The 18444-nt window shown below is 41.1% G+C and overlaps 1 protein-coding gene across 2 annotated transcripts in view; it reads right to left on the reverse strand.

The window, feature by feature from the left end:
- Window positions 1-203: 203 nt before the first annotated feature.
- rtn4r (reticulon 4 receptor) overlaps window positions 204-18444 on the reverse strand; it is a 44270-nt gene continuing 26029 nt past the window's right edge. Inside the window, exon 2 of one of the 2 annotated variants that reach the window (XM_086205402.1) lies at window positions 204-2325. In XM_086205402.1, coding sequence (XP_086061528.1) covers window positions 944-2325 — 1382 coding nt within the window. In that variant the 3' untranslated portion in view covers window positions 204-943. The remainder of the gene's footprint in view (window positions 2326-18444) is intronic. The other variant, XM_086205403.1, reaches the window with a different exon arrangement.

Consider the following 18444-nt stretch of genomic DNA (forward strand, 5'->3'; position numbering starts at 1 on the left):
TTGTTATTGCAACTCATAATCATCGCTTCAGGTCAGTTTTTGAGTTCTCCTGCTAACAGACAAATAAACCAGCTGCTGATCACATGACCCTCTTAGTGGAGGGAATAATACTCAAGAAGGGGTATTTATATCAGGGCTGTTGGATTTTACTGTATTTGCTGTATCCAATTACCACGTCTCTGTGCAATGTACTTCCTCAGCTTGTATCTGGTATATCACGTCTGCTTATGTCCTGGAAAATACCACACATTGTCAAACACATCTACGAAATAAGAACTTTTATTCATAATATATTCATACTTGTACACAAGTAAAATAAAATGCATATTTATGGTTCCATTGCAATAAACAAATTGACAGCATTCTCTTGGTAAATGCTACGCATTTACCCTTTCTGTCATGAAAATAGAACTCAAATATGGGGAGGTAAAACATTTGTTTCTATAAACATGAAAAAAACATAACATTACCCAACAAATGCATCACTTTGAATAAATTATGAAGGGAAATTGTTCTTCTCAATTAAACGAACCCAACATTCTTTGTGTGCATTCTGTGCCTGATTTCCCTTTTTTATTTTTATTTCTTTATTTTTTTTTGTCTCTGCCTTTTGTTGTCATCCGGTGATCTGGTCTGTAAAAGCTTTTGGGAGGGAAAAAGGGAGGAGTCTCCGAAGTGTAGCTTAGACACAGTACAGTTAAGTACATAGAGAACAAACAATTTTGGGCACCAATTCATTATATACAATAGATCTGTAGTGTTCTGTAAAGGCATCCATTTTGTTAAATGTACTCTCATCTTCATTATGGTTTGTCCTCACCCACGGCAGGTCAATGTGACTCCTCACTTTTCAGTCACTACCTTTTGTAGATGTCACTGCATCTTCAATGCAATCATTGTCATGAGCATCAACAATCTTGAGTTCTATATTTAGAACGAGATCCTAAGACATGGCTAAAGATATCCAGATCGTGGGAATGAAGAGAAAGTGCAGCGCTTGCAGAGTAGAGGCCCGACCTTTAATGCAGTGGGCGTCTGATCTGGGCTTTTTGGAACACTTCTTTTTCTTTTTGTTTGATGCTGTGGATGATTCTAGATTGTCTATAAGGTCAGGGTTTATGTTTTCCAAAGACTTGTCCAGGTTGTTGGACAAGGTTCCCAGCGGTCCATCATTCTGCTTGTTCTGGGTCTCATTTTTCGTTCTTTCAGGCTCCTTATATTTAGTCTTGGACATGTTCTCTTTTTCCTTAAGGGGGTTGTTAGTAATTTGTCGACTCTTGCCGGACAGGATGGAGGATTTGTCATTATCTCCAAGGCAACACCTGGGAATTGTGTCACCCAGAGGATTTTCAGTGGAAGGGAATTTCCCAGAATGTGCCTTAGAGCTGAAGAGATTGGTCTGGATTTGAGGCGTTTCCACACAACCTTCCAAGTCTTCGCTTTTCAGTCGTTTCAGGTCCTTTCCTGCCAGGAAGTCAGGAACATTGCACTCCAACTCAGAGCTGGAACCTTTGAAACGTTTGAACCAGTCCCACAAGGTCCTCGCCCTACAGTCACAGATCCACTGGTTTCCATTTAAACGCAAATACTGGAGGGACACCAGGGGGTCCATAGTTTCCCCTGTCAATACAGTAAGGTTGTTGTAGAACAAGAACAGGGATTTCAGCTTACCCAGGTCACTAAAAGCCCTTGGTTGGACATAAATGACCCGGTTCTGATGAAGCAGCAGCCGATCCAGATTGATTAAGCCATGAAACATGTTGTCTGTTACTATCTTGATCTTGTTATTGTGCAGGTAGAGATAGGTTAGGTTGGCAAGGTCCAGAAAAGTGTCATCATGCAGGGTTAGAATGTTATTGTCCTGCAGGTAAAGGTACTGTAGGGAGAACATTCCTCGGAAAACCCCAACAGGGAGCTCTGACAGGCCACACCTGTGCAGGTGAAGGGTGTGCAGCTTAGTTAATCCTCGGAAGGCTGTGGGGCTGATAGTGCGGAGGTTGCTGTTGTCTCCGATGTCCAGTTCCTCCAGCTTTTCCAAGCCGTAGAAGGCGCCAGCCTCAATATAGCTTATGTTGTTTGAGTAGAGCCAGAGAACAGTTAGATTATGGCAAGAACTGAAGCTGGTGGACCTGACCACTGTCAGCTTGTTACTCTGGAGGAATATCCGCTGGCTTCGCACGGGGATCTCAGTAGGGATGGAAAACAGTCCTTGTTGTTGGCAGGCCACTGTGGGCCTGGGTTCACTGTAGCATACACACTTGGCAGGGCAGCTGTCTGTTTGAGGCACAAGGTTCAGCCACATCACCAGAAACAGGAGTCGCCCCCCTACAGAGACAGAGAAAAACACATTAGTGGACTAATATATAATGTACATAAGTACAGTCAATCATGGTTCTTAGACGGACTCATAGCTGCAGAAAGAGATTCATCAATGTCTGGATATAACATACATAATACCTGTAAGAACACTGTACATTTCAGTCAAAGGACAATATTTGAGAATCGGCCTGAAATTGGATATACAGAATGTGGAGGGAAAGGTATACACAGACATACAAAACACTTATCACATTTGCATATTACAACAAAATATGGAATATCAGGCTTCAAAGAATTTCCAATCCTGCAGGTAATATACTACATTGGGCTTGTAACGGTAATTGAGTTAAAATAAGGGGAAAATACTCATTCCATACAATGTTCAGCTTTTTGAGTTGTAGGTTCAGACACTATATAACAAACAACATTCAAAATGAAAATAGCCATGTTAATATCAATAGAGATAAAGCATTTTGCAACTGATGTCTTTCCGTTCTTCAATTCATTTGAAGTCAATGGTAACCTATAGTGTAGGTAAGAATGACAGAATTATTTGGAATCTGTACGCTTTGTGTGTTCTTTAATAAGATTTGATGAAATTACACATTTTCATCCTTTCTCCAAAGCAAATTATTTCTTTATCTCTTCATTTTTCCCTATTAACATCCAGGCATATAAACTTGAGGCTTTCATGCCAGGCTAGCAGGTTGATAGCTGGGACTGAGGGAAAAAAGTGAGGTTGCAGAGCTCCAGTTATGCATGAGCAGGATGTGTAGCATGAAGACGATGGGTGCGGTATGGGGGCTCAGAGCGAGGCTTGTGAAGATCCTTGTATTGGTTTGCCCTGAAGATATCCATGTTTAAAATGAGACGTATTCTGTATTTGCTCGCATTAATTATTTCTGCTTGTCCTCCAGGTTCAGATCGGCTCACTCGACACTGTACCATGACAAGTGCAATGGGCTGGACTATCCTGTAGATGATCACTTCTGACATTAGAACTGCCAAGGTAAAAATGAAGTCTATAGGGGCTCACATAAATCACTCCTCCATGGAGAAAAGATGGTGTCAAAGTGTCACAAGCATGTCCAAGTATCAGCATATAATGACAGGTACTCATCCAAATCTCTGTAAGGACTACAGCTGGAAAGGATTCTGAGGATTTCCAATCACTGCTCTCATACATATGTGAGGAATTCCAGGCTTGCAGTCATAGTGAGGCTCAAGAAAAAAAAAATGCGTGAGACTTACTCACACCTCCCTCAATCTGCTACCTTTTCTCATTCCCCTGTATTGGGTTTGCAGTGCAGCTCATCTCTGGACCTTGTTAAACGGAGCTCTGGTGTGGCCTGACAGCAGCCCTCTGCTGCACTTTCCCTCCAATCTCCCCACTCAGCCGTCAGACTGCCACCAGAAAGCTGTCAAGACTTTCCACTCTTTCTGCATCGCAGCACTTTTCCCTCAGCACTGCCTAACAATAGCAATATTTTATCGCACAGCACGCTTCATGTATCTCCGCTGCCGTCTTCATTTTTTTTTTTTTTTTTTACCCGTGCTGTCTATTCATTAACAGGCTATTTCCACCCACGCGTTGCATGTCAAAGCCTGGTTTCCTCAACTCTCGGCATACTATGTCCCATCTTTGTTAGCATCTGTTTGAATGACAGCATAAGCCTCACAATGTCATCAACTCCGTCCCAATTATTTTTTGCTCACTAACAACAATGTCCTCACATCTGCGCCGCGCTGATTGTATTACCACGGTACAAACATAAATCTGGGTGTCATGACATCCTGACATCCCAGTGATCTTTCACTCCATCATCACCTTTCTTCATAACATTTGCATGACTTCACAGTTAGACTTCAGAGACCTAAATATAAATGCAGCTGATAGGTTCACCCTCCTGATCGGTCAACCAAGATTGCTAAATGGTAGCACTGATTACTCAGAAAAAAGATACCACTGTCTGGTTGTCGGTTCTCCCAGCTGGTGTTAAGATGTTGACACAAACTTTTAAATCTAAAAAAAAAAAAAATACAACATCAGGGTTGCAAGAAGAGAAAAAAAATCCACTCCTTATCATCTTCTGCCAGCTTTGGTTTCAACACTTAATCTCCTTCTATCTGCTGTGTCAAAACATGGCTGTGAGCACTGCCTTCCTGTTACAGGCCCGCCAGTAGCCTATCTTACCAGAGATATCGTACTGTAGAAGACCAATCATCACTCTTTATAGCGCAGTCAAGTATTTTTGTTTCCCCCTCCTACACTGTAGGCCCCTCAGCTTTAAGCACAGTACAAATCACACCTTTTTTTTTCTTCTTTTTTTTTATTTCCAATCCAACCCTGACAATATATGGCAGCTTCAAGAATGACAGGCAACCAGTATTTTACAGTGATACTACCTGCTTGATTAAATTGTCTGTCAAAAAAAAAAAATCCTAAAATTGGGTGGTGTGAGTGATTGTTCCTCAACCAAACACTGGAGTCTTTTGGAGTGTCATGAAGGTAAACATATGATTTAAGTCAGCGAGCTTCACGGGTGACCATCTGCTGTCTTCTGCTGTCAACTCATCTCACAGACACAACAGATTTGAGGTCGGTGCTTGGAAAACAAAAAAATACTGAGGAAAATATGGGCAGTAGATCTATAGAAATACAGTAAAATTCAACAACTTCAATCCCTACAAGTAGATGACATGTAGTACCATCAGTTTGAGGAGGTGCAGGCAGTTTTGTTTACTTGTACGAGTACTTCCCTTTGCATAACCTGTCACTCATTTGCATGTATCCCTGATATATTTGGAGCTTTCTAAAAATACTCAGCACTCCTTTTGCAAAAATACAACAAGCATGAAGCAAAGTTGAACTCATATTTTGAATCTTGCAGATAATACAAATGGAATGCTCAAATCTTCAGAGTACTTTTTTTTGCTTTGAAAGGTTGGGGCAGGGCTGGCTAAATATGACATGCTTTTCGCCCTCAGCCACTATTGGACGTGATGTCTCTGTCGGAGTAGTTCTCCAGTTCCTGGCCTCTTTCTGGAATCATACTTTATGGATATGTAGTAATTATCCCATTCTTTAAGGTTAAGTATCTGATACGAATTGTTTTAATATGATTTTGAAATGAATAACTTGGAGAAACTGTATCAGATAAGACAGAAGCCCAATCTTAGCAGTTTTAGCTTTAATGAAATTTATGAGCTCAGCGTTGCAATAACTGCAGTAGAATAAGCACAGTGACCAAGCACTTGTGCTCGTTTCAAGTTTCCACAACAAGCAAATGTGGACAACCTGATTGTCAAGCGCTAATTTCGACATAAATAGCTGGGAAATTAGCAGCTGAAACTTTTTCCTAAAATTAGGCAGTTAAGGCCCCGCTCATGATGATTATTACTCTGGTTTTGACAAAATGATCAGGATATTTACACAAAGAATCCAGCATATGACAGTAAAAATGACCCGTCATAAGAACATATAGCATCTTTTTTCTTTTCTTTTTCAAACACAGGACGACAATCCTGGCACAATGCCTGACTAGTGTGGGACTTTATATAAGTTTCCCTGTATTCCGGAACGGAGGTGGGATGTATGAACTCAATAGCGTCTGTGTTTTAAATAAGCTGTTCCGGCGGATACTGATTCTGCGCTATTACTGCCTCCACTGCCGGCTCAGATGTGAAACAATCGGGCTCCCTCCATTTTCTTTTCTCTATACATCTATACAGACCATGAGACATAGCAGTGGCATTATATTCCAGCCTTGGAAAGTTTTTCTAAGTCACTTAGACATTTTCTCTAAGAGTGCAATAACAAGACCACGATCATAGAAATGAATACGGAGACAATATAGCGCTCATTAATGTAGCCACAAAGAATACAAACAGACAAAAGGTCGAGTCTTCAACCCGACAATTCTTTAAAGTAATTTAGCCCTGACTTTTAGCTCTGAATGAGTCATGAAAGGCAACTAATTATCCAGTGGAGTTGTTAATTTGATTTTTTTTTTAATTTCACGAGTCCATTGCGGAATCAATGATTGTACTTTCACTTGTATAGAGTTTTTAAAACTTTTCAAAGGGTAAGGGTTAAAGCCATGGCAGACCAGGAAAATATTCCATTTGAGTTTTCTTTGAACCTTTTCTTTGCCACGAAAGGCTGTGAAAAGTTTTATTATAGAAAAGAAATGGTCTTCCCTTTCAAACACCTTACTGAAATGAACAAGCTCTGGTTGTTGGGGCGCATTGTCATTGGAAGGACATTTTATTATTGATAGTATAATGTTCAAACTTCTCATATTTCAATTGTATTTTTAACATAACTATTCTTCAATCTAGGTCAAGCAATATTTCACCTTTCACCCGCTCAAATTTAATTTCCTGTCTTGTCACTACTGCTGTGATTATGATAGAATGATTATGATGGAAACGGATGAAAAACTGTTGATTTAATGTGTACGGCTGAAAATGTGGGTTCGCTCTACTGTATCTCACACACACACTCACACACACACACAGGTTTGCACAGCTAAACTTGTTAGGGCATTCCAATGACTTCTATTCCCGTAAATAGTGAAACACAAACCCTAATCCTAATCCTTACCAAATCATATCTAATCTTAAACTTTTTCTAAACTCAATTCACACCTTGACTGTTACTTTAACCAGGACCTCAAATTATAATTTGCCTTGTAAGAACTGGTCTTTGTTCCCCATAAGAGCTAATGGTTCTGATGATGTTAATGTATGTACCAGTAAAGGTCTTAATAGAGAACAAAAGCTATTCCACACACACACACACACACACACACACACACACACACACACACACACACACACACACACACACACACACACACACACACACACACTCACAAACACAGACAGGCACTCAAATAAAATAAGATGAAATAAATTTTAAAACGACAAGCGCAATAGCACACAGACAGATTTGTACTTTCCTCTCCAACATTAATGGACCAGATGCTATGATCTTAAATAAAGACGCTCACATCAGATCAAACAGGTTATTTAGGACATGACGGACCAGAGAGTCAAGGGGGCTGTTCCTTGGCTAACCACGGCGGAGTGTTGCAGGGGCATTAGTTGTAGCTTCAGCATGCAGACGAAGACACAATTAGAAGATGAACAGGGGGACAGATGAGGTCCTGTTTGACATACATCTGACACAGCACTAGCTCGAGCAGATGGCTCATGAATAACTGAGAGAACCAGAGGTCGGCAGGCAGAAGAAGAAAAAAAGAGCCAGGCATCAGCGTGTCTGAAGAACTACAGGATTTACAGACTGACATGCAGTATGTCTACACATATGCAGGCATACTGTATGTGTGCAAGATGAAATCAGTTGGAATGTAAAGAGGTTTCATGTCTTACCAATGAACTGTTAGCGGTAACAGAAGGCAGAAGGATGGCAATATCCTGACAGAGAGAGAATGATGATTGCGATCTGAAGGCTGTCAGATCAAATTCTTACTTGATTGGTGAAAAATTGCATTAGAAAAGAAGTGAAGTGAAGAGTTCTCCCATTCAACTAATATAAATTTATCATTAACCCTGGAGTGAATCAAGGACCTCTACAACTCTCAGAGTGCCATCACTACTATTGAGGTATTCGGATGTGTCTGATTGTCACGATGATCAAAACCAGTGCACTCATAGTTTGGAGAACCTGATATAGTTCCTAAAGGTCAAGCTCAAGAATCACTTCATATCATTACTACAATGCAGATCAAATAGTCAATTTTACTCGAACTCCCCTGTCTGATGAATGCTAAAAGGATATTCAAACTCCATGGCAGATGAGGGCTGTTTTAAACAATCTGCAGCACTAATTTGATAATTTGAGGCCTCAAATGGCTCGAGATTTACAGAAAAATGAGAGAATGGTCATCCTAACGTGTTTGGGGGGTTTCCACACCCCTGTAACCCTTAAAGCTTGCGTTAGGTCTTGTATGGTATAGAAAGTCCAGACTCAAATGCTCTGATGATGAATTGAAATATTTCTCAGAGGAGTAAGCTGAGGGCACCTTCCTGAAGCCAGAGCTGGTAGAGGAGCTTGCCAGTGAGGGTCTGCTAGCTGGGCCTATGGGCCAATGGGACAATTGTATAAAGCAACATGGAGCTGTCTCTCTCTGTGACCACTGGCATAGGAAACAGTTCTATGAAAGTATATCTTTGAGGCAGGAGTCATACCAACATACACACACAAAAACTGAGGTGCAAAACATTAATATGGGATGGCATAGCTCAGAGGTGGAGTGGCCGTCTAGCAACTGAAGGGTCGCTGGCTCACCCTCACTTTCCCCGGTGACGATGTCGATGTGTCCTTCAGCAAGATACGGAGCTCTTAATTGCTCCTGATGGCCCTGTGATGGACTGGCGACCCATCCAGGGTGAACCCCACCTCTCACCCAGCCTCCCCTCCAGCACCCTCCCCCCGCCCCGCGACCCAAAACAAATAAACGGTATAGAAAATGGATGGATGGATGGACATTAACGTTGAATAATGTTCCCTCCAAACTACACCTGCTACCTCAAAAGCATAATACTAGTCTGAAAGATGCCTGAAGTGCACCTTTTGACTCAGAGACAGTCTAAAATGAGCTGTAAAAACATATTAGGAATAAGGTTCAAAATAATCATAATAATAATGATAATAATAAAAATCACTCTCAAATCTTTACATGCTATTTTAGGGTCTTTGTGTCAACAATTTCAAATTGGTAAGGAGTGCCAACCCTCAAAGTTAATGCGTCTCACTGAAATGAAAGCAAATGAGGCCTAATGAATCATGGCTGTATTACTTTAAAAAGGATGAAGGCCCTAGTAAATATTGGATGATAGCTTCATATAATGCTACCACCTCCTCATGTGAAGTGTCAGCTGGAGAGGGAGATAGCAGCGACAGTGCCCACAGGCAGCCTCATATATTTGGGCGTGTGAGAATCGGAAAACACATTTGAAGTGGTCTGAACAAGGAAGAATTCTGTAATAAGTGGTTACACAATTTGATACTGGTTTGATGGCATTGTAGCCTGTACTGCTTTAGGCATAGTTGGGGAAAAAAAAAAAAAAAAAAGATGTATGCTGTGCTTCAGCTTGGTAGTGGACATTATCCACTCTTTCCGACAGGTTCATTACAACAAAATTCCCATGTTTGGCAGCAAACCCTCTTCGACTGGCACTTGTGCTTGTCGAACAGAAACTAGCTCTGGATGAAGTGCTGATTGTGTGTAACTTACAATCAAGGTGGGAAAACAAACACGCACTTAAACTTTGACCAAGACACACTGAACAAAAGTCATTGTGTGAGTAATCCATTCAGTTGGTTTGGAGTATTGCTGTGTAGGAAGATGTTACACACACACACTAAAATATTACTCACACATTGTCTGCTTTACTCCTCATATAGTAACCAACTTAACCTTGAAAGCCATTGTGCCAAAGATGGAAACAATTGAAAGTACAGACATAAATCATCTCCCTCTATTGAAAGTGTATTTTGAGCCTATACTTTCTAATCTCCTGTGAAAATGTTGCAGGTAGATCCACTGTCTGGCAGGTAAAATAAACCAGAGAATACTTCACGAAAACAAACTATTTTACTGCCATAATCTGTCATCTAACCTTACTCAGTCTTCTCCAGTTTCGCAATATTGCACTCCAACCAGCTGACTATGCAGACTAGCTGTCAATGTGTCATCTGTAATCACCTCAGACTGGCTGAGAACCAGCAAAGCCCAGAAAGATGCTGCTTTAACCAGAAAGTGTGCCTTAAAAGGACAACAATCCTCACATATCATCACTGATGTGGATACAAAGCCCGTACGGCACGGCTGGGGAACGACTCCCAAATTTACACTGAACGCACACACGTATCTCACAATGGAATGAAATAGCATACAGCACAGTAGTAATCAAGTTGCTATCTGTGATTTAACAAAGCAGCGTACAAGAGAGTCCGATGATATACAGCCTGTACCTTTTAAGATCAGGGTGTATTAACAGCGTGTGAGTAACGAAGACCCACTAGATCGCCATCTGCAAAGTCGATGAGATCTCAAGAAGAAGAAAATAAATGGGAAAGATAAATGGATATGATGTGGGCTGGTAAGCAGCCAGGTTGCACTGAATCACTGGATTTATGTGCAGGTAGTATGACTGCATATTATCACATCAGAATTTGTGCATGTTTAATTTCTCTTATTCAGTTATGCTGAAACATACTGCATCCTCTCAGAAACGACCTCATAGCATTAGTTATCCATCCTCTCGAACAATGTTTCAATTCTCTTTGCGTGACTCATCAGACATGCAGTACCAAGATTACAGACATCCTGCGTACACTCAAACATCTCTAAGTAATTCCCAAAAAAAGACGGATAACCCAAGAATATCCCCAAATAAAAATAAATAAATAAATAAACAAACAAATCGAGAGATCATTGTGAAAATATTGACTAATTCTGGCCAGCTTTCTAGTAGTTCCATCTATTTTGGATGTGTAGGCAGCCCTGGAGGCATGTTGACCTGAAAAAGACAAACCTCCCCCTTCCTTTCATCTTTGGAGTTGGTTGCTGCAAGTAAATGTATTAGGGCTGATAACAAGAGGCCTACTTGTGCTTCTCTACCCTGTAACAAGAGAAGTGTTCTCAGCTGTGTTTTGCTCCCATCCCGTTGGATTTCTTTTTTTTTTTTTTTTGTTAAACCGGTCTCTCTTTCTAAAAATGGTCTTGTCAAAAAGGTTGGTTGCGTAATGAAAACCAAAATATTTGTGGAGGCTGCAGTACTACTCTATGAAACCATGTAGGTGGGTATTTGACATTGGTAAGGTATAGGACTTTATATCCTTCCTGCCTCTGCATATACTGTATATCTGATTCATTCTCTGTCCTGGATGTTCCACTTTAAACCCAAAACTTGTGCAAACTGCAGCTTTGAAAGTGAATTTGGTTGCCCTTTGAAGAGAATTTTAAGAAGACTAAAAGGTATCCATTCTTTGGTATATTCTAACAAATAATGACAGCCATTGTTACAACGTGAAATAATAAAAAAAAAAAAAACAGAATATCACAAAAAAGCTGCGGTGAAAATCAAAAGGAGTGAGGTTATAAAAAAGGACATGGCTGAGGGATTGCACTCATTTCAAGGTTACAGAGATTTTTGTGTAATGTGGAGTGTTTTTTTTTTTTAAACATCTCTTATTATAAAAAATACGCTTGAAATATAGGAAGCAGAGTGTGACTTGTCTGAGCAAACAAGTCAGCCATCTTATCTTGCAGCAAGGGATCAGGCGCAACCTGACTGCAGAATCGCTGCAGTGTACCACAGCAAAGGCACACTTAGTGACTATGGGAGCTCTTTGCATCTTCCATTTGGACTTTTCTTTTTCTGTCAATTGGAAAGGGAGTAGGATAATGGGCCCTTGCAGTGGATTTTTCATCGAAATATTCTTTCTTTATACTCAACTCGCTCCTCAAAAACAGAGAGAGCGGCTGTGACCTGGTTGGTTTAATAAGCCCACTTCACAGATTGTCTTAGAAGGAGCGCTCCCTCCTTTGGAAAGAATGAAAGGAGGAAGACTTGTGCATTATTTACCACCCGCCTCAGTCCCGCCGCACCCTGTGCAGACAAAGCAGACTACTGCTGGAAAATGGGTTTTTCTGCACCGGAGCACCGATAGGAAGAATGGAGGGATGAAAAAACAAAAATATGGGGGGGGGTGAAGACCGGGAGACATTAAGAGCATCCCACCCAGACCTCATCGGTTGAATTTCCTTGCACAAGGCTGTTTCCTATCTCCTCCTCTTTCTCCCTGCTGGCCTGATAAGGGCAGGTCTTTACATCAGAGTCCTCCACAGATCAGTCACCTTTGTTACCGTAAAGGTCGAGCTCAGGCCCAAGGCTCAGTTCATGCTAGGAAGTCATCACTCCTGCTCTTTATCTCCCAGGTGAGGGATGATCCGCGGCTGAGTGCCACACCAGTCTGCCCCCCAATATGCCCCCATCAACCTCTTCAACATCCTCCCTCACACCTCCTTGGGCTGCATCCAGAGAGATAGGAAGAGAGCCGGTGACGTGTGAGCACCAGTTTCACAACACCTCACGGCAGAGCAGGCATCAGATAAGACGGGAGTAAAGATCGAATGGTGGCAAGTCGTCATGGTGCTGCAGCAGTATCTGAGCAATGGATTGGTCAATCTATCTCTAAAACATCCCTCTTCTGAACAACCACAAAATGAGGAGGGATAAACATGTCATCATAAAGCAACCAACCGAAACCTGATCTTACCTCCCAGGAAAAAAAAAAAAATCCCACCATGGGCACCCACCACTTTGCTGGATTTCAAATCAGCTGTGTGTAAACATGTATTGTTCTCACAATCCCAAAACAACTGTAGCATTGCAAGTGATGCGCTTGCACAATTTGCGTGTCACTGTACTGTGGGACGAACTAACTGACAAGACTTCCTGCTTTGCTGCCTGGGTAATGAGTCATTCCAGCCCTGGAGAAAAACAATCTGGTATTTTTAAACTGCATTCTTCAGCTGTTACTTTCTCCCTGGAGCTCCAGCTTGTAAGCTCTCGGTGGCTTGTTATATGAATGCCATTTTCTAGTGCTCGCACTAATGGACCTGATATGTCTGAATAATACAAATGCATTACAACACTTTTAATGGTACTCTTTGTCCATCCATGCCCCACTGATTATGACTTAATGCTCTGAACAATGCAACAAAGTACTAAATACTTCAGTTGCAAAAAAAACCAACAAAAAAACAGTTGGTTTATAATCTTTCAGGATTTTTTTTTTAATGGAAAAACATGCTTCTCATCCGAACAAGTGTCTTGATTTCATATCGGGAAAATATGCAAACCTTTAAAAACCCAGCAAATCCAGGCACACTTATGGTAGGTGATTAAAATTAGGATTTAAGACAAAATGGCATTGGTATATCCTTTAATTAACTATACACGATCAGCAACAGCCTTAAAACCACTTGTTTAATATAGCTCATCCTCTCCTCCTGCAGCAAAGATGAGGCACGAGCTCCACAAGACCTTTCGTATCTGGCACCAATATGTCAGCAGCTCAAGTCGTCTGCCTCCACTGTTTCTTTTTCCAGCGCACCCCATAATTGCATTCTCGTGAATTTGGAGGCCAAAGCAACACCTTGAACATGGTTGTGTTCTTCAAAATATTGCGTGACAGGGTACATTATGTCAGTGAAAGAATTTCCATCAAGGACTAGAGCTCCTGTGAATGGGTGCCATGTCTGTGTCCGCATGTGAAGGCCAGAATCCAAGGTTCACTCACCGAACATTGCCAAGAGCATCACTATCATTTGTTCAGTGCTCTGATTCTCAAAATTGTAATATTTCAAGTAAAAAAGTATCATCCATCCAACCTTGACTGAATGAATGTCGGACTAAAAAAACTGTTAGGATTTTTCGCTTCCTTGTATTTTTGAATGAGGCTTTCTCACTGAAAAGAAACTTAATGTGGCAGCATTTGTTCAAATTGTGAATAGTGTAATTACAATGAGTTAAGATCCTTCATTGTGGGGAAAACACAAATTGGAAAGCCAAAAATTTACTCCAGGGCCAGTGGATTTACAACACAGCATCTCAACTGTAACTTAAGTCTCTATATTTTCATAAAAAAAAACAAAAACTTCACCATATTTTTTTTTAACTGCTGCTCATGGCTTCGTGTTGTTCAACCAGGGGTATTTGTGTCTCCCCTTCTTGGCTGTCTATTATTTCTTTGCTGGCATGTAATTCTAATAGATGTCATGCCACCACTGGTAGTCAAGTGTTAGGAATCTGAGGTAATTTCTAATACTTCTGTGAGATTGGGTTGATTTCTCACGTCTTTTTTTCCTCTCTATTTTGTCTCTCCACAAATCACTACATTGCAGATGTATATATGTGGGGTTGTTGTTTCTGATCTTTTATTTAGAGCAGAGATACTTCGGTATAATTACAGATTAACCTGGAAAGTCATTTTGACCCTTAAAAGAATTTGACACATCACTGTTACACTTGATATTCTGCAGATTCTGGTGTACTACTTTCTTGTCGTACATTTCCACGAGACGGCTTGAAATCAGCTTGAAATCAGTGATGTTGTCAAACACGTATGCCGTTTGTATATCATCTCCATGCTGCTGCCTTGTAAATGCGCCTCTTTTATTGTTCATCTCCTTGTATTTCTGACTTGGCCAAGATAAGAGCACAGTGGTATACTTAAAGGCTGCATGTGATACACGACCCTGATGCAGAACAAGAAGAAAACAGACAGTATAGGAAGAAATCCCCCTTGATCCTCTCATATATTAAAACCTCCAAAGTCTTCTTTCTGCTTAGAGAGGCACAAGCGTTCTGCCACATCACCTGAGCAGCCATCTCCTGACAGCAGGGATTTCAATCATTCTGCTGAGCTCGTAACCTTGTCTCCACCGCCGACGCCGCTTTATTCCCAACACAGCCACCCCCTTCTGTCATGCTAATTTACAAGTGCATACTGATGCGCGCATTCAGGTTTTAGAGTTTTCTCATATACCCACATCATGGGCCGGCAATTAATCTCATACAGGATTTGAAACATAGGCCTCCTCTGGAAAATATCTAGTCAATCAAAAGGTTTCAAGACAGCAATGTGTGGTTAAACATATGTTGTTGTTGTTGTTGTTTTTTTTCAAACATATGAAAATAGCGAAAAGCAAATAATATAGAATTCAGAGGAGGCTTCACTGCTTCACTGTACAACATTTCTACAGGGCTTCTACAAATAGCAGCTGTGCAGCAACTGCAGTGGTTAACAATAGATTATGTTTACCCTTCCACTTTGTTGGATATATCTATAGTGAACCACCCTCAGTAAAGTTGCGTAAACACAAATATAGAGCCACTGTGTCTGCTCGGGGAAACAAATCATGCTCCCATAAGATAATCAGTCAGTCCAGCAAGTAGAAAACAAGGCAGGGGCCTGTGTCACAATTCACTTAACACCATTTGATCACAAAGAAAACTAACAGAACACCAAGAAAGGAGGGCTTATCAAATGTATTATGGTATCCTCAATACTCTGGGTCTTTCAAAAGAGAGTGTGGTGGCACTTTTAGAGCTCATTTGGAGCTTAGACAGCGTCTACTCTTCCTCCTGAACATGGCATGCCATTTATGATTAATGGCATTACTGACTTGGCCAAGATAAGAGCTCAATTAGCTGTGTGGGCAAGGACCTTGACTCTATCTCCCATGACTAATCCTATGGCTTTTGTTATGATTAGCAAGAGCAGAGCTTTAATCTTAGTTTCAGAGGGCCTGGTAATAGCCTAAACACAACTTTATTCCTCAGCAGTTCAAAACACACTTGTGCCATAGCACAATTCAGCAATTCAAGGTGGTGGCTGGAAGGTTGTCACAGAGTCTTACCATCACTGCCGTTTATGTGCTTTGGCGTAATCAACTGCAACACTCATTGACGGAAAATGAAATTAAATGAATTCATCCACCTTGTTAATATTTTAGCAAGAAGGGCCTCCTGAGAGTTGTCAAGCCCACACATCCTCTTGCCAACATGCTTGATCCGACGCTAGTTTGCTATAAAGATATTTCTTGCAACTGCAGCATTGCCCAGGGACTTTTTTCTGAAGCCCAAAGTCTCCACTGAACATTGTAACTTTCAAATGACTCAGAATTACCGCAAAAAGATGTCCCTAAACAAAGCACTAAATAATTCACCATGTTTATCCATTGAAAAAGTCCAGGACAATCTCTTCAGTCGTACAGTTGGAATTTAGCGAGGGAACTTTAAGTGAGGCTTAGCTGATACTACATGAGACATATTTATTAAAGTATCAAGATAAGATGGAAACACATCATAGAATGTGACATGGTAGCTTCTATCTGTGTTGAAGTGTACAAAGTATGAGAGATCCACTGTTGTTTCTATAGTAAAACACATCTCGCATTATGCTCCACTTTGTAGCACTCATTCTCTGCAGGGGAAACGTAACACACCATCTGTTCCTTGATCCCTGGAAAAAAAAAAAAAAAAAAGACAGACCAACACAGCAGACAGACCAGCAAACACAGGCAGGCACCACTCTCGCACCAGCAAAGAATTGTGGGAAACAGGGAGGCAGCATGGAAGCAGCGCCGCTAAATGTACGATGAAAGCAGTCATCAGCTGCAAGGATTTGATCAGGAGGCCTGAGATGACACCGCACACTGAGGAATGATGCAAATTGAGGCAGACACTGCAAAGGAGCCACCGTGCAATGAGACGCTCAATCGCGAGGGGGATGGAGGGAGGATTGGTTGAAGCAATAGACGAAAGGGAAAGAAAGTGAGATAATGTAGCCTCTGTACAATAAAGAGAGGCTCAACACAAAAAGCGGGAGCGAAAGGAGAAAGGCTAGTATATCTATAGAGACAGCCTGCAACAACAGATACTTGACAGCCTGTGTAGGGGTGCAGAGAAGGAGAACGAGAGAGAGAGAGATTTGGGGATGCAATCCATTTTTAATCCGAGATGACAGAAGTCCACACTCGCCTCAATCAGAATGCTAAGTAGTCCCATGAATGTTATTTTTGGATTAAGATTTATGTGGGTGGCTCACCACACGCATGCCATCACCTACACAAATACCAACAAATGTGTTGTTCACAGTCTGTCACAAGCATATAATGCTGTGAAGGAAACACACACACATTCACACTCACACACACGCACACACACACACACACACACACACACACACACACACACACACACACACACACACACACACACACACACACACACACTCCAAGGCTTAAATGTTGAAGAATGAAGGAGGAGAGGGGAGATCTAATTGTCTAAATATGCTATGGACATGTGAGGAAGGCTTAAGCTTGCCCCCTAGTGTTCATCACAGTTCCTGATGTTGTTTATTGTAAATGACACGACTTTTATTATGTCCTACATATTTTACTTGACTTAAATAATGCTTACGCAGATCAATGACTGGTCATTTTTGCCCATTTTAACAACACAAATCCAATTTTTACCTTCACCAAGTAGAAGGTTTATTTATGTATGGTTGTCTGTCTATCAGCAGCTGTACGCAAAAATTACTGCACTGATTGCTCTTAAACGTGATGAGAACTGGAGCACTGCCAAGTAACTATTTAATAGATTTTTGGATGGATCTGATCCACTGAATAGATCCTGGAATTTTCTTATGAGAAGACATTTTTGATATTTCCATTCATTCCTCAGATATTCCTAAACACGTGATGTTTGCAGTTGTAGATTTACATTTCCTGACATTATCGTGAGTTTCTCAGGAAATATTTCCTGATGAGAAAAAAAAATATGGCACATATCTAATATTTCTGAAAATATTCCCAAACAAAAGTACATTTTTCTTACTTTTTCATGATTTTTTTTAAACATAGTATATTGATTATGAGTTGTAAATTTCCATAAAACAGACAAATGGACTGTTGGCCTCACTTTCCAGTTTATTTGTCATTCAGCCTTTTACTCTGGAAAACAGCTGCTGGAATGGGAACAAGAACATATTTTGAGGATTTCGGGAAGTGAGATGAAGTCTTGGCAAAACACTTTCAAGCAGGGTGGGAGGGAGAAAGATGTCTTGCTTAAGATGTTGAAATCATGAACTGTTGATCATGGAGTGTTGAGCACGGATATCTTCAAATGTGTCATGCCTGTTTCCAGTTAGGTGAAATATTTTTTATGACAACAATTGAGGTGTTGTAGGATATGAAAGATATCCCAAAACACTTTGATTGTCCATCCATCCCTCCATCCATTTTCTTCCACTTATCCTGTTAATGGTTGTGGGGGGGACTGGAGCCTGTCCCAGCAGCTTTTGGGCGAGAGGCGGGGTTCACCCTGGACAGGTTTCCAGTCCATCGCAGGGCCAACACATAGAGACAGACAACCATTCACACTCACAGACACACCTACGGTCAATTTAGAGTATCAATCAGCCTCGTCCCCTCTTGATGTCTTTGGACTGTGGGAGGAAGCTGGAGTACCAGAGAGAACCCACACAGGAACAGGGAGAACATGCAGACTCACACA

The sequence above is a fragment of the Aulostomus chinensis genome, chromosome 6, assembly GCF_037954235.1.
Source record: "Aulostomus chinensis isolate RoL2024-O1b breed Wild chromosome 6, RoL_Achi_v1.0, whole genome shotgun sequence".
Lineage (NCBI taxonomy): Eukaryota > Metazoa > Chordata > Actinopteri > Syngnathiformes > Aulostomidae > Aulostomus > Aulostomus chinensis.